Source organism: Protobothrops mucrosquamatus, unplaced genomic scaffold, assembly GCF_001527695.2.
Source record: "Protobothrops mucrosquamatus isolate PMUCROS unplaced genomic scaffold, P.Mucros_1.0 scaffold4181, whole genome shotgun sequence".
Lineage (NCBI taxonomy): Eukaryota > Metazoa > Chordata > Lepidosauria > Squamata > Viperidae > Protobothrops > Protobothrops mucrosquamatus.
Window position 1 is genome coordinate 57889 of NW_015390106.1, and position 12492 is coordinate 70380.

At 40.4% G+C, this 12492-nt stretch overlaps 1 protein-coding gene across 1 annotated transcript; it reads left to right on the plus strand.

Annotated features, from left to right (window-relative positions):
• The first annotated feature begins 942 nt into the window (after window positions 1-942).
• On the plus strand, window positions 943-8275 carry LOC107298670 (purpurin-like). The gene is made up of 5 exons (XM_015828046.1): window positions 943-1062; window positions 3088-3224; window positions 4739-4851; window positions 7336-7548; window positions 8265-8275. The coding sequence occupies exons 1-5, from the start codon at window positions 943-945 to the stop codon at window positions 8273-8275; spliced, it is 594 nt and encodes a 197-aa protein (XP_015683532.1).
• Window positions 8276-12492: the final 4217 nt, after the last annotated feature.

The following is a 12492-nucleotide window of genomic DNA, read 5'->3' on the forward strand; positions in this document are numbered from 1 at the left end:
CATGCTAAGATGCTGAGGGCCTGGTTTTCCAGTGTAAATGCTGGAATTCTGCAAAGTTTGGGAGCAAATCATTCCCACTGGCAGTTATTTCAACTTCTTAGCTCTTTCCACACCACATAGAGCAGTGTTTCTCAATCCCACAACTTTAAGATGTGTGGGCTTCAACTCTCAGATTTCCCCAGCTAGCATGGCTGGCTGGGGAATTCTGGGAGTTGAAGTCCACATATCTTAATGTTGCTGTGGTTGATAAACACTACCAAAGAGATTTAGCTGCAGTAGTAACATACCTTCTTCTTCTCATCCGAACATTTGTCACTTTTTAAAAATTGTGAACAGAGAGGTAGTCCTTTGACAACTCTCCTGAGTTTTATCAAATGAGATAATTTTTTTTACAAAATATCAAATAAGCAAACAAAAGTGTGGTGGGGTGGCATACAGGGTGCTTTTTTAATGTTCTCCCATTGGTCAGCTGGAAAATTCATTAACTGGATCATATGGGGAATCACAGCATTTTGAAGTTGGCTGAGGTAAGAACAATTGTGGTTCAGGGTGGAACTGTTCCTAAGGAACTATGGCATTTATCAGAAGAGTGTTATGGAAGCTATTTCACCTTTTTTTCTAAAAAAAACCTTCAAAAAAGTATGATGCTATGTGAAGTTAGGAATTAGTCATCTAATTATTTGGCCTTTGAGTGGGCTGCTAAGTGCTCATCTTGTTCTGTGTCTTGACCTCAGATTCAACTCCAGTTTATCCACTTGTGACAGTATCTTGCAGAGGTTACCTGTAGGAATGTACACCCTGACTTTGAACTCAAAGCAAGGGAAGAATCTTTGTAGTTAAGTACTAGTAGATGAATGCAGGTAATCAAGTAAATAAAAAGATGTTACAGTAGATATAGCTGGTTTTTTTTTTAATCTGGGCTGAATTGTGTTGCTTTACAGAATGAAATACAATCACTACACCATCCTGATGACCCTGATCTTCATGATTAATGATTGCATGGGGCAGACTTCATGTGTGGTAGACTCATTCTCTGTGAAGGAAGACTTTGACCTCAAACGGGTAATTATGAACCCTTTCTAATATCAAGAGTAAAGAGCATGTGGTTTGAATTAAAGTCATTAGTTGAAGTCCACATATCTTCGTGCACATGAACTGGACTTGGTTTATAAAATGTGTCATTCTTACCAGAGAGTCAAGGTTTTGATTTTTTTTTTAAAAAAAATCTCAGCTTACTGTGCTCCTGGGAACCTACTTGCAAGTCAGTCTTATTCCCTTTTGTTTTATAGTTTTGGCTTAGGAGATACATATATTGTACAATATATGGGGTGGGGCGGGGGAATGGTTTGCTGTATCTGTTTCATGCCCCTGCTGTAGCTAACGTAGGAAGGAGAGTGATCACCAAGGCACGTAAAACAGCCTAAAATCTCCTTCAAATCCAACTCTACTCTTGCTGATTTCATAGCAGTCATATTGTCATATTATGACAATAATATGAGAGCAGTATCACATTACTTTCTCTTGATTGGTTGTGTTGTTTTTTGAAAACTTTTAGTTCATCCATTCCATTCTGTTCCGTTCCGTTCAATTCAATTCCGTTCCATTCCATTCCTTCATGATTTTTTGCTGCCTAGAGGTAACACTGGGTGGCTTACAAACATTAAAAGTCAGTAGAACATTACACTATAGGTAACTATAATAATTTACAATTGAACGTTGGGGAGGAAGGGAGCATGAGGCACCTGGGGAGAGGTGAGGTCTTCCCTTAATCCATCAACCACCTCCAGTGTAATACACCCTGTTGGGGCCCCAGGCCATCTGGCAGAGCCAGGTCTTCAGGCCCTTACAGAAGGGTGAATATGGATTTCACTTGGGGGGAGGGGAGTACAATGTTCCAAAGGGCAGGAGCCATGGCCAAAAAGGTTCTTCTCCTGGATCCCATCAGTCAAAATTCCTTGAATGATGAGGTCCACAGCATACACTTTCTGCAGGCCAGTCCTATTGGGGTGAGATGGTTCCTTGGTTAGCTGGACCCAGGTGAACTTCCCAGTCTATTCCACACTCTTTATATTTCTTGGTGGTTCTTATTCAAGTTCTAAGTATGCCTGACTCTATTTAGTTTCCTAGCCCAAAGAAGTGGCTTCCAAATCTGAGGCTCTTCCAGGCAGAACCAAAGAGGTAGCGGGGGGGTTTGGGGCCACTGAATCCAAAACACTGGGACAGAGTGTCTCATGTAGATAAATGGCAGATTGGTGTCTGTATCTGTCCAGTTCTTGCTGAATTATACTCTCAGCAGCCCCACCCCATATGCCAATAGTGAGGGATGATGGGAGAAATAATTCAATAAATCTATAAGGGCACAATTTTCCCAATACAGCCTCTGCTGGATGGCCTCCCATAAGAAAAACAAGAACTGTATTCCTCCAACAGTTTGGTTCCATTATTAACTGGCCCTTTACCTCAAGGATTTTCTTAATTGTACAACTGAATGTGTCATCTTGCAAATAGCTACCTAATATTGCCCTCACAAACAACAGTGAAAATGACCACATTTTTACTGCAAGAAATAGATTATTACTCGATTCTTCTGTTTGAACAGCTTTCAGCTTTTGTTAATTTACTTATATCCTGCCTTTATATATGTTTTTATAAGTAACTCAAGGCAGCAAACAAACCTAATATCCTTTCTCCTCCTATCGTCTCCACAACAATTCTGGGAGGTGAGTTGGGCTGAGAGAAAATGACTGGCTCAAAGTCACCCAACTGGCTTGTATGCTGAGGTGGGAGTGGAATTCAGTCTCCTGGTCTCTAGCCTGACACCTTAATCACTAGACCAAACTTCCAACTATTTAGACAGATTCAGGAGACGGTACTACCAGTAGGTTTCACTGCATCCAAATTAGACAATTGTTTAAGATCTGTGTTTAAATTAAGGACGTATAGGCAATCGGTTTGCAAGAATACCTCCGTCTCTCCATCAGATCCAATTAATACTTTAGCTTGCAATCATGTCTTGTGTAGTGTTCATCATGAAGATGCATTCACTGTCTTTGTAACCTTACATATATATATATATTTGTATTTTAGTATGCAGGTAAATGGTATGCACTGGCCAAGAAAGACCCAGAAGGTTTGTTTCTACAGGATAATATCTCAGCTGAATACACTATTGGGGAGGATGGGACTATGACTGCATCTTCCAAAGGCAGAATGAAGCTTTTTGGGTGAGTCGCAGCTGCATATGGGTAACTAGTGTTTCTGTGTATCATTGGGCACTTGTTCATTTTATACAGAATTACATTTTTGTGATCAAGATGCCCAGCGACTATGATGTGGAAATCATGAAGTGGCAGCCCTGACTCATATAACCGTGGTTCATTGAATGAAACAGAATTTGCTGAGTTTGCACAAATGTAGCCCATGACTCACAAATCACAATGACCAATTTTGCCCAGTATGATAGGGCCAAGCCAAACAACCTATGTTATTATTTATTTATTTATTGGATTCCTATCCTACATTTATTATTTTTATAAATAACTCAAGGTGACAAATAGGCCTGATACTCCTTCCGTTTTCTATGTTTCCCACAATAACCTGTGAGGTGAGTTGGGTGGAGAAAGAGTGACTGGCCCAAAGTCATCCAGCAGGCTTTCATGCCTGGGGGGGGGAAATAGGTATCCTGTTTTCCTCCTGGTGCCTTAACCACATGATATGTGAATTCAGGCATTGTGAAGACTGCAAATAAGTAAAATGAGGTTTTCAAGATGATTTGGTTAGCAAAGTCTTCAAACTGCAGAGTTAACCATCAACAATGTTGGGAATTGTAATCCAAAGGTTATAGAGGGCACCAAGTTGCCTTTGCTGAATATTACACTGTATGTTTAGATCATCTAGAAGTGATTAGTACAGGGGGTCTTCAAACTTGGCCCTTTTATGACTTGTGGACTTCAACTCCCAGGATTCCTCAGCCAGCGTGCCTGGCTGAGGAATTCTGGGAGTTGAAGTCCACAAGTCATAAAAGGGCCAAGTTTGAAGACCCATGGATTAGTATGTGTCATTTCAGTTCAATTTAGTGACCATTCAATTTTAAAACGGCACTGAAAAAAGTGACTTTTGAACCATTTTTCACACTTATGATTGTTGCAACATCCCCATGGTTCTGTGATCAAAAATCAAGATGCCTGGCATATTTATGACAGTTCCAGTGTCCTGGGGTCATGTGACCATGTTTTCCAACCTTCTGGCAAGCAAAGTCAATAGGGAAGACAGATTCATCTAACATCCGTGTTACTAATTTAACAAGTGCAGTGATTCATTTCAGTGCTTCCTGAATGTACACAATATAACAAACCAGAACATCACAGAGTGACTTAGGTTTGGGCATCATACCAAGTCACAAAAATGCCAACCAAGTTTAAAAGGTGAAACGTGTAGCATTTTTGTGCAAATGCAGACCCGAGGTTTGTTGTACATGTTGCATGAACAAAAAGGAGGAACTAATGCAGAGCAGATGCGAGACGAGCAGATTGCGCTTGGCATGGCTTTGAGCTAGCATCTTAATAAACCAGTGTTTTTCAAGCTCAGCGAGTTTAAGATGTGTGGACTTCAACTCCCAGAATTTGCCAGTCAATATGGATTTATTGTTATAAACAGGATGTAAGCACAATATATTCCAGAGTAAAAGAACAAAACGTTAGTTACATATAAAAATTTTTAAAATTCATTTCTGTTTCAGATTCTGGATGGTCTGTGCTGATATGGCTGCTCAATATTCAGTGCCTGATCCCACCACACCAGCCAAGATGTTCATGAATTATCAAGGACTGGCAAGCTATTTGTCAAGTGGAGGTCAGTTTTTTTCAGTTTTATATATAACAAAGAGTTAAAGGGGGGAGGAGATTTCTTCCTCCCATATTTGGGCCGACAGGGTGCATAAAAAAAACCCACTCAAGACATACACCCACCCACACACACACACATTAAAACTTTTAAAAGTGAAGTTAGAAACTAATACAAACTGATATAAAGTAAGGAAGAAAAAGGAGAAATCAAAGAGAAAGCTAACAGTGAAAGAAAAATAGAAAAGAAAAAAAGGTATCATGGAGCTGTTTCCAATTTTCTTTACAGTAGTTATTAGTACAATTACAAATTTACTTCTTTCTCTGAGATTAGTTTATACCAGGGGTGTCAAACTCAATTTCATTGAGGGCCGCATCAGCATTGCGGTTGCCCTCAGGGGGCTGGGTGGGTGTGGCCAGGGTGGGTACAGCCTACCGGGTGCGCGTGGATGGAGTGGGTGTGGCCTTCTGGGTGGGTGTGACCAGCTCTACATCGTTTGCGTCAAGGGTGCCTGTGGGGGCCTGGGCAGGAGTGGGATAGATCTGAGGGTCTCTGGCAGATGGGTGTGGGACCAGGGCAAGTGCCAAGGCATGGTCCACTGAAGGAGCCTAACTGTTCCTTTCAGGCCATGGGGGGGGCTTATGGAGCTAAGACTGAATATGTTTCAGCATAGATGGCCACCACAAAATTGTACATTGGCTCCCGGCTGGCCTGGGCCAGGGCCAAGGCAGAGAGGGCTGTTCCCTCCACTGTTTCCAGGATGGCTTCGCGGGCCACATGAAACCACTTTGCGGGCCGCATCCGGCCCCCGGGCCTTGTGTTTGACATGTCTGGTTTATACCCTCTTCTTTCTACAATCTATCCTGCCTAATCATCAAGTTATTTATATCATTTCTGAGCTAGAAAGAGACATTATCATCTCTGATATTGGAGTAAATGTGTGGTACATTGATTGCATTGTATGCCATTGATATATCATATCTTTAATGACTATTATTGCATCTTCTGGTAGAGAATTCCATAGTTCAATTAGGTGTTGCGCAGAAGAAAATGGGAAGTTCTGAATCTCTCACTAGTTTCATTAGATGACTCCAGAATGAGAGGAAGAAACACTTCTATTTACTTTCACTATATTGTGCATAATTTTAGGCTCCTCTACTCTACTATTTCCAGCCATTTTCTTTTTCTTTTTTGCTTTTCCTGTACGTTTATGGCCAAGAACTTAGAGGAAAAATTATGTGTCATACGTCCAATGAATCCTAGATATATCAGAATGTTCTGAAATGGTGCTTAAAATCCAAAATTATATCCATTTGAGATTCAAAAGTGCTTCTTCAAAAGGCAACTGAACTGTTTTTTCCTTGAGGAAAAACTTTTTTTCCCCTTGAGGTTCTTCTTCCTTAAGGAACAAAACAGTCCAATTGGCTTTTGACGAAGCACTTTTGAGACAACTACGACCTGGATGACTGAGAATCTCCACAGACATATATCCATTTGAGTGTTTGCAGCCTTTCTGGCATTATCTTAGTCCTTTGTATGCATACCCCTCTTTTTATTGTTGATTGTATGACTCACTGTTTTATTAAAAAAATATTCAGGATGGCTTCAATAAGAATGAAAATTAGGTCCTAATTCTAAAAAACAACCCCCAGTTGCTTCTTGTAATGCCAGCAGAACATTCTAAAATAAATTCAGTTTAAATTCTAAGCAAAGCCACACAATCCACTAAGAATGGGACTTGGTGCTGAGGCAGATCAAATTTAGAGGAGGTTTCCAAACCTGGGCAATTTTAAGACATGTGGACTTTAATTCCCAAAATTCCCCAGCCAAATGGGGAATTCTGGAAGTTGAAATCCACACATTTTAAAGTTGCCAAGGTTGGGAAACCCTGCTTTTAGAGTGTATTTCAAATGGCGGGCATCATGACTTGAAAAATGTCTTAGTAACGGTGGGAAAACCTACACTGTTATATTTTTCTGGAAAGAAAAGTTATGTCATCCTGCTTCTTTATCCTCTCTCCTTTGTGCTGCTTTCTACCTTTGTTAAGAATGATGAGCAACAACTTGAAGGCATTAAGATATTAATCCTTCAAATGACAAATCTGGATATTCAGCTGTTATCTTTGTCTTTTCAATGTATATGCCCTACACCAGCAGCCTCCAACCTTTTGGGCACCAGGGACTGGATCTGTGGAGAGAGTTTTTCTGTGGACCGGAGAGGGCGTGGTTTCCTGTGCTGCCTGCATCCCATGGATGGGGCTTTGCTTATTTTCACAGCCCGGTTTCTGGCATGCTGCGGCCAGGTATTGGTCCACGGACCAGAGGTTGGGGACCCATGCCCTACACTTTCAGGAAGTACTGTATTATTTTTTTGTGTGTGAACAAAAAACAAGCAGGAAGGACATGGGGTCCATGAATTAATATTAATCCTCTTGTTTCTGATACTATCAGTAGTTATCAGAACTCATTATCTACACTGGATTTTGTATTCCAGGTGATGATTACTGGGTGATTGACACAGATTATGATAACTATGCCATCACCTATGCCTGCCGCACTCTGAAGGAGGATGGGTCCTGCGATGATGGCTACGCCATCATTTTCTCCCGCAACCCTCGGGGTTTTTCCCCCGCCATTCAGAAAATTGTGCAGCAGAAGCAGGAGGAAATCTGCATGACTGGCCTGTTCCAGCCTGTGCTACAGTCAGGTATGTGAAAAGACCCTGTTGCTCCATTTGACTTCGGTGGGGCAACATGAGGCATTGACCTATCAGAAGATAGAATTTGGTATTGTCTATGGAAAGGAAGAATGTGGAAAAGCTGTTTCAATCTAGGCAGTGCTAGCCTTAGCCTCAGATTCTAAGATCATGAGAATTCCCAGTGCGTGATCAATACAATTCAGGATAGTGATCTGGTTTATACATTGCACCAAACCATAATGTTAGCACTGATAATGTTACCTAGTTGTGTAATGAAACGTCTAAAAGACAACAACCAAGCTCAGAGAGCACCAAAGACCCCTCATAATATTGTTTAATTGGTTTGGCTTAGCATGTTGTGTGAACCTAGCTGAAACATTTAATAAACCATAATAGGATCTAAGAAACGGCTTCCACACATTTAGTTCAACCACAGTTGTGAATTTTTAAAAAGTTTTTAAAAGCTGTCTCAGGCTAGAAATTGCAATCATTTTTTGTAGCAATGAATCCCTTAAATAAAACTGAATCTGCCTTAAAATTAAAATCTGCCAGTTAATTTTATGGCCTGACCCCAGCTATAGTATTTACTGATTCTCCTATACATAGAAGTAAGAAATGTAAAAAATGTCTTGTGGAATTACCAGGTATAAAATAAATAAATGTTCTCAGCAATTTTTTGTTACATTACGGGCACTAAACGTTGTTTATTTTGTTTGTCTCCACAGGGGCTTGTTAAACCAAAACTCCACCAGTCCAGAGATGGAATAAAGGCCTAATGTTGACATCTCAAACATTCTTTCAATCACAAATTCTTTGAAACATTTTTTTTTCAAAGCACATTTAAGTGCTGGCTTCTGGTATTTAGATTTTTAAAAGAAAACTGACCCGGGGTACAGCACATTACTTCTTGTATGAACTCTTAAGAACCAAAGTGATGCATCAGTTTAAAAACTAGAGGTTTTTTTTTTTCAATTATCTTTTAATTTACCTATATTCATCTCTGTTATGGCGCTGAATTCTTCAGCAAAAGATACAGGCCTTATGAATGTAATTTTCCTTCTGCAAACTTTATCAAAATTCTATGCCAGGTTTTCCCTGTCCTGCATTAATTTCAACTCTTGACTTTTAATTTAAATACAGAAGCATCAGTTATACGCAAGATGTCAATGGAGATTCTCAATCATCTAAATCATGGTTGTCTCAAAGGTGCTTTCTTCCAAAAGGCAACTGGACTTTTTTCGAGCAAAACAAGAAAGTCCAGTTGCCTTTTGAAAGCACCTTTGGGTTATACACAAGTTATATATGGAAGGACAAAAATATTTGAAAATTGTAGTTCACAGCATACATTGACCTAGATCAGGGGTCTTCAGACTTGGCCCTTTTCTGACTTGTGGACTTCAACTCCCAGAATTCCTCAGCCAGCGTGCCTGGCTAAAGAATTCTGGAAGTTGAAGTCCACAAGTCAGAAAAGGGCCAAGTTTGAAGACCCCCTGACCTAGATATTGCAAAGGGAGACTTTCTATGGGGCCTCCACTGTTCTTTGTATAGTTCCATCCAAGATGGACAAGCTCCAATAACCTGTTGCTAGAATCTTCTAGATCCATGTGTGATTGTCCCATGTGGAGAATTATACAACTGAGGAAGCTTCTCCATAAAGATCCTGCAGGCCATCTTTCCTGCTTACTAAGGAAAGAGAACAACATGGCTTTCTCATTTGAGTGTTTTATTCAACAGATGAAGTTTTCCTGAGCTCTTGATGGTTCCTTAATCCTGGCTTCAGCTTTATTCCTTAATGTGCTTGTCTAACCATTTAGGAAATTATCTGGCATCCTGGCTCATCCCAGATTTCTCAGTAGGACTCAGAGCTGGCAATTATATATTAAACTATCAGAAAATTTGCTCGCATTAGAGACATTTATTTCATAAGTTTGAGCTATGGAGGTTGTTTTTGGATGTTGGTCCAAAGGGGCATTGCATCCATGCTTAAATATCCTTAGAAGTCTATCTTCCCTATGATAATTTCAAGTTATTCAAAGACTAACCATTTCAGTTCCTACACATGCAGGACATAGTTTATGGATGATGTCAAAGCGCGTCTCATTTAGATTAGGCAGTGTCTCCTTCTCTTTATTCCTTGGAACATTTTCTTCAATTCCTATTGGTATAGTGCAGGGGTAGGCAACCTTGGCTCTTTTATGACTCGTGGACTTCAACACCCAGAGGCTCAGGAATTCTGGGAGTTGAAGTCCACGAGTCATAAAAGAGCCAAGGTTGCCTGCCTACCCCTGGTATAGTGTCTTGGAAGTATGGATAAAATGGTCACCGTGATTGTCTTTACAATACTGCAATGTAATTTATAACTATGTAAGAATGAGCACTGGTATGAATAAGGATCAGAATCCATTTGAATGAATAAACCTCATTGTGAACCTTTCTTGTCAATTTTTATTGTTGCTCAGTTGCTGAGTCATATCCAGCTCTTCACGCCTCCATGGACCATAGCACACCATGCCCCCCCCGTTCTCCATTGACTCCCCAGGTCTGCCCACACTCATGCCCATTGCATCAATGACATTAGCTAACCAGTCTTGTCAACGGAAATGCCTTTTTTCTCCTTCTGACTAAATTTACAACTGTAGCTTTAGGAGAGATCATTAAATAATTTTAATAGTCATAATAGTTACAAGTTTTCCTATGAATAGCTTGCATAGCACTGGTAGGCAAGATGAGAAACACACCAAATCAGCCATCTCAGAGAAGAGGAAGACTCAAGATATTCAGTTCATTGGGGTAGGTTTTCAGAATGTCCAGCCTGTTGCACACTTATGGAATTGTTAATTACTTAATGACTATCCCCTAAATCAGCAGTCCCCAAATTTTTGGCTATCAGGGACCGGTTCCACGAAGAGAGGTTTTTCCGTGGCCCGGAGGGGGCGTGGTTTCACATGCTGCTTGGATCCTAGAGTTTCTGGCACGCCGCAGCCCAATGCTGGTCCACAGCCCGGGCATTGGGGACCCCTGCCCTAAATATATAAATTGTTCTCCAATGAAAAACACTGAGCTTGTACTCATACATGAGGATGTGAAGCGGGTGCGTTGGCTTATTTAACCAGTGATGACCATATCAGATATATAAACTGTTTGGTTATTTTGTATTCACCAAATGAACTCCTTCTGAGGCTGCCTGAGAAGCAATGGAAAGGACCGCACTCCTATTAGTGGTTGTACAGAAACCTCCACTTCCCTGTAAACACTTCCTCGATCATTTCACATTGCTTGCAATGATACTGATGTAAAATGCAAAGCAAGATTGTGTACTTGTCACTGCAGGAACAGGTTGAAACTCTGTGTATAGCAAGCATGCCTGAAGTGGAATTACCGGTAGATATAACTTCCACATGACTAAAACGTGCCCAGGCAATGTGGATCCCTAATTATTCCCATATAGATATATATGCACAATTTTGTTTTTATAGAAAATATTTATTTAAGTAAAATATACATTCAGTATCAAAGCTGAACATTTGAATCCCTCTTAACATTTTCAAAGATTTTTAAAAAATGTATTGGGCTCTGATGCTGTTAGTTCTGGTCTCTATCTTTTGTTTCCCGCCATGACCCAGAAAATTGTTAACTTTTTCTCATTTGTGTGTGTGTGTGTGTGTGTTAAGAACTGGCAATCTTTACAAACATTTAGAAGTGAGTCACCTAAGAAAACCTAATAGGCTTGTAACTGAGGTGATATTTGAATTGAGAATGCCTGATTCAAACTTCTCACCTTGCTTATGTCCCAACACAGAGCTACTTATATTTTTAGCCCCAATTGAAGATCCTTCAACTATAAAGCTAACAATGCTGAGAACAATTCAAGGACATTCAAGGGTGTGATCAGAAACCCAAGAGGGCAGCCATTACTGCACCAGGGATCCACAGGATATGGTCAAAAATGTCACTTTAATGGTGATTACAGTGGAATCAAAGCTCTGCAATTTACATGCAAAAGAGGTGCTTTGATTGCGTTATTATTGCCATCATCTTGACTTTTTTTTGAACACACCTTGTGTATTGGAATGGCATACATTTTTTAAGAAGGCATACTTAAATATTCTGACAGGAAATTGGAATATGTTACCTCACCCATCTCTAAGTAAACTCTTTTTTTCAGATAAATAAATATTTATTGAAAATACACAATCCCTGGGCTGAAATTATCCTTGTTTAATAAAAGCTTCACAGGGACGTTTTTCCTTACACAAGTATTCAAGCTGGGCTATTTATCACTTCTGCTGCCTTCCACTCTTTAGAAGGAGGTTTCCTTCTGCTTCCTTCCCGAGGCTGCAAAAAAAGCGAGTGCGTGATGTGTTTGAATGATGCAAAGTTTGAAGAAAAGAATGAAGTGGATTGAGGCGGAAGAAGCTCCCTTATTCCAAGGCTTGAGTAGAAGGTCAAGAAAGAGATCTTCTTTGAGCTGAACTGAATTATGGGAATGAGTGCTCATGTTCTCTATGAACCGACTATGACAGCGGTCTCCAACTTTTCTGGTTTTGTGGACTGGCAGTGGCAGCAGTGGGAGGAGGGGAGGGGATGGTTTCATGTGCGTGTCGCTTCCACAAATGCAACTTCACACTCACCTGATGCTTGCGCGGCTCAGTTCCCAACAGGCCACGGGCCGGCACCAGGCCGCAGACCAGGGAATCCCTGGATCATGATATTGTGACTGGAAATCTAAACAGTGTACACTTAAGTGTGTAGCTTTAAGAAAAGGTTAACAAATCCATCTTGTTTTCATGCAATCCAGATTCTGCAGCTTGAAATTATCATTATTTCAATTCAGGTAATAAATGGACGTTCTCGTTGCCAACTATGGCAATGTAGGGAAGAAAATAGAGTTCAGCAGTGTTCTACTTTGTTATTACGATTTCATGAGTGTGATTCCAGAATAGTGCTTAAAAA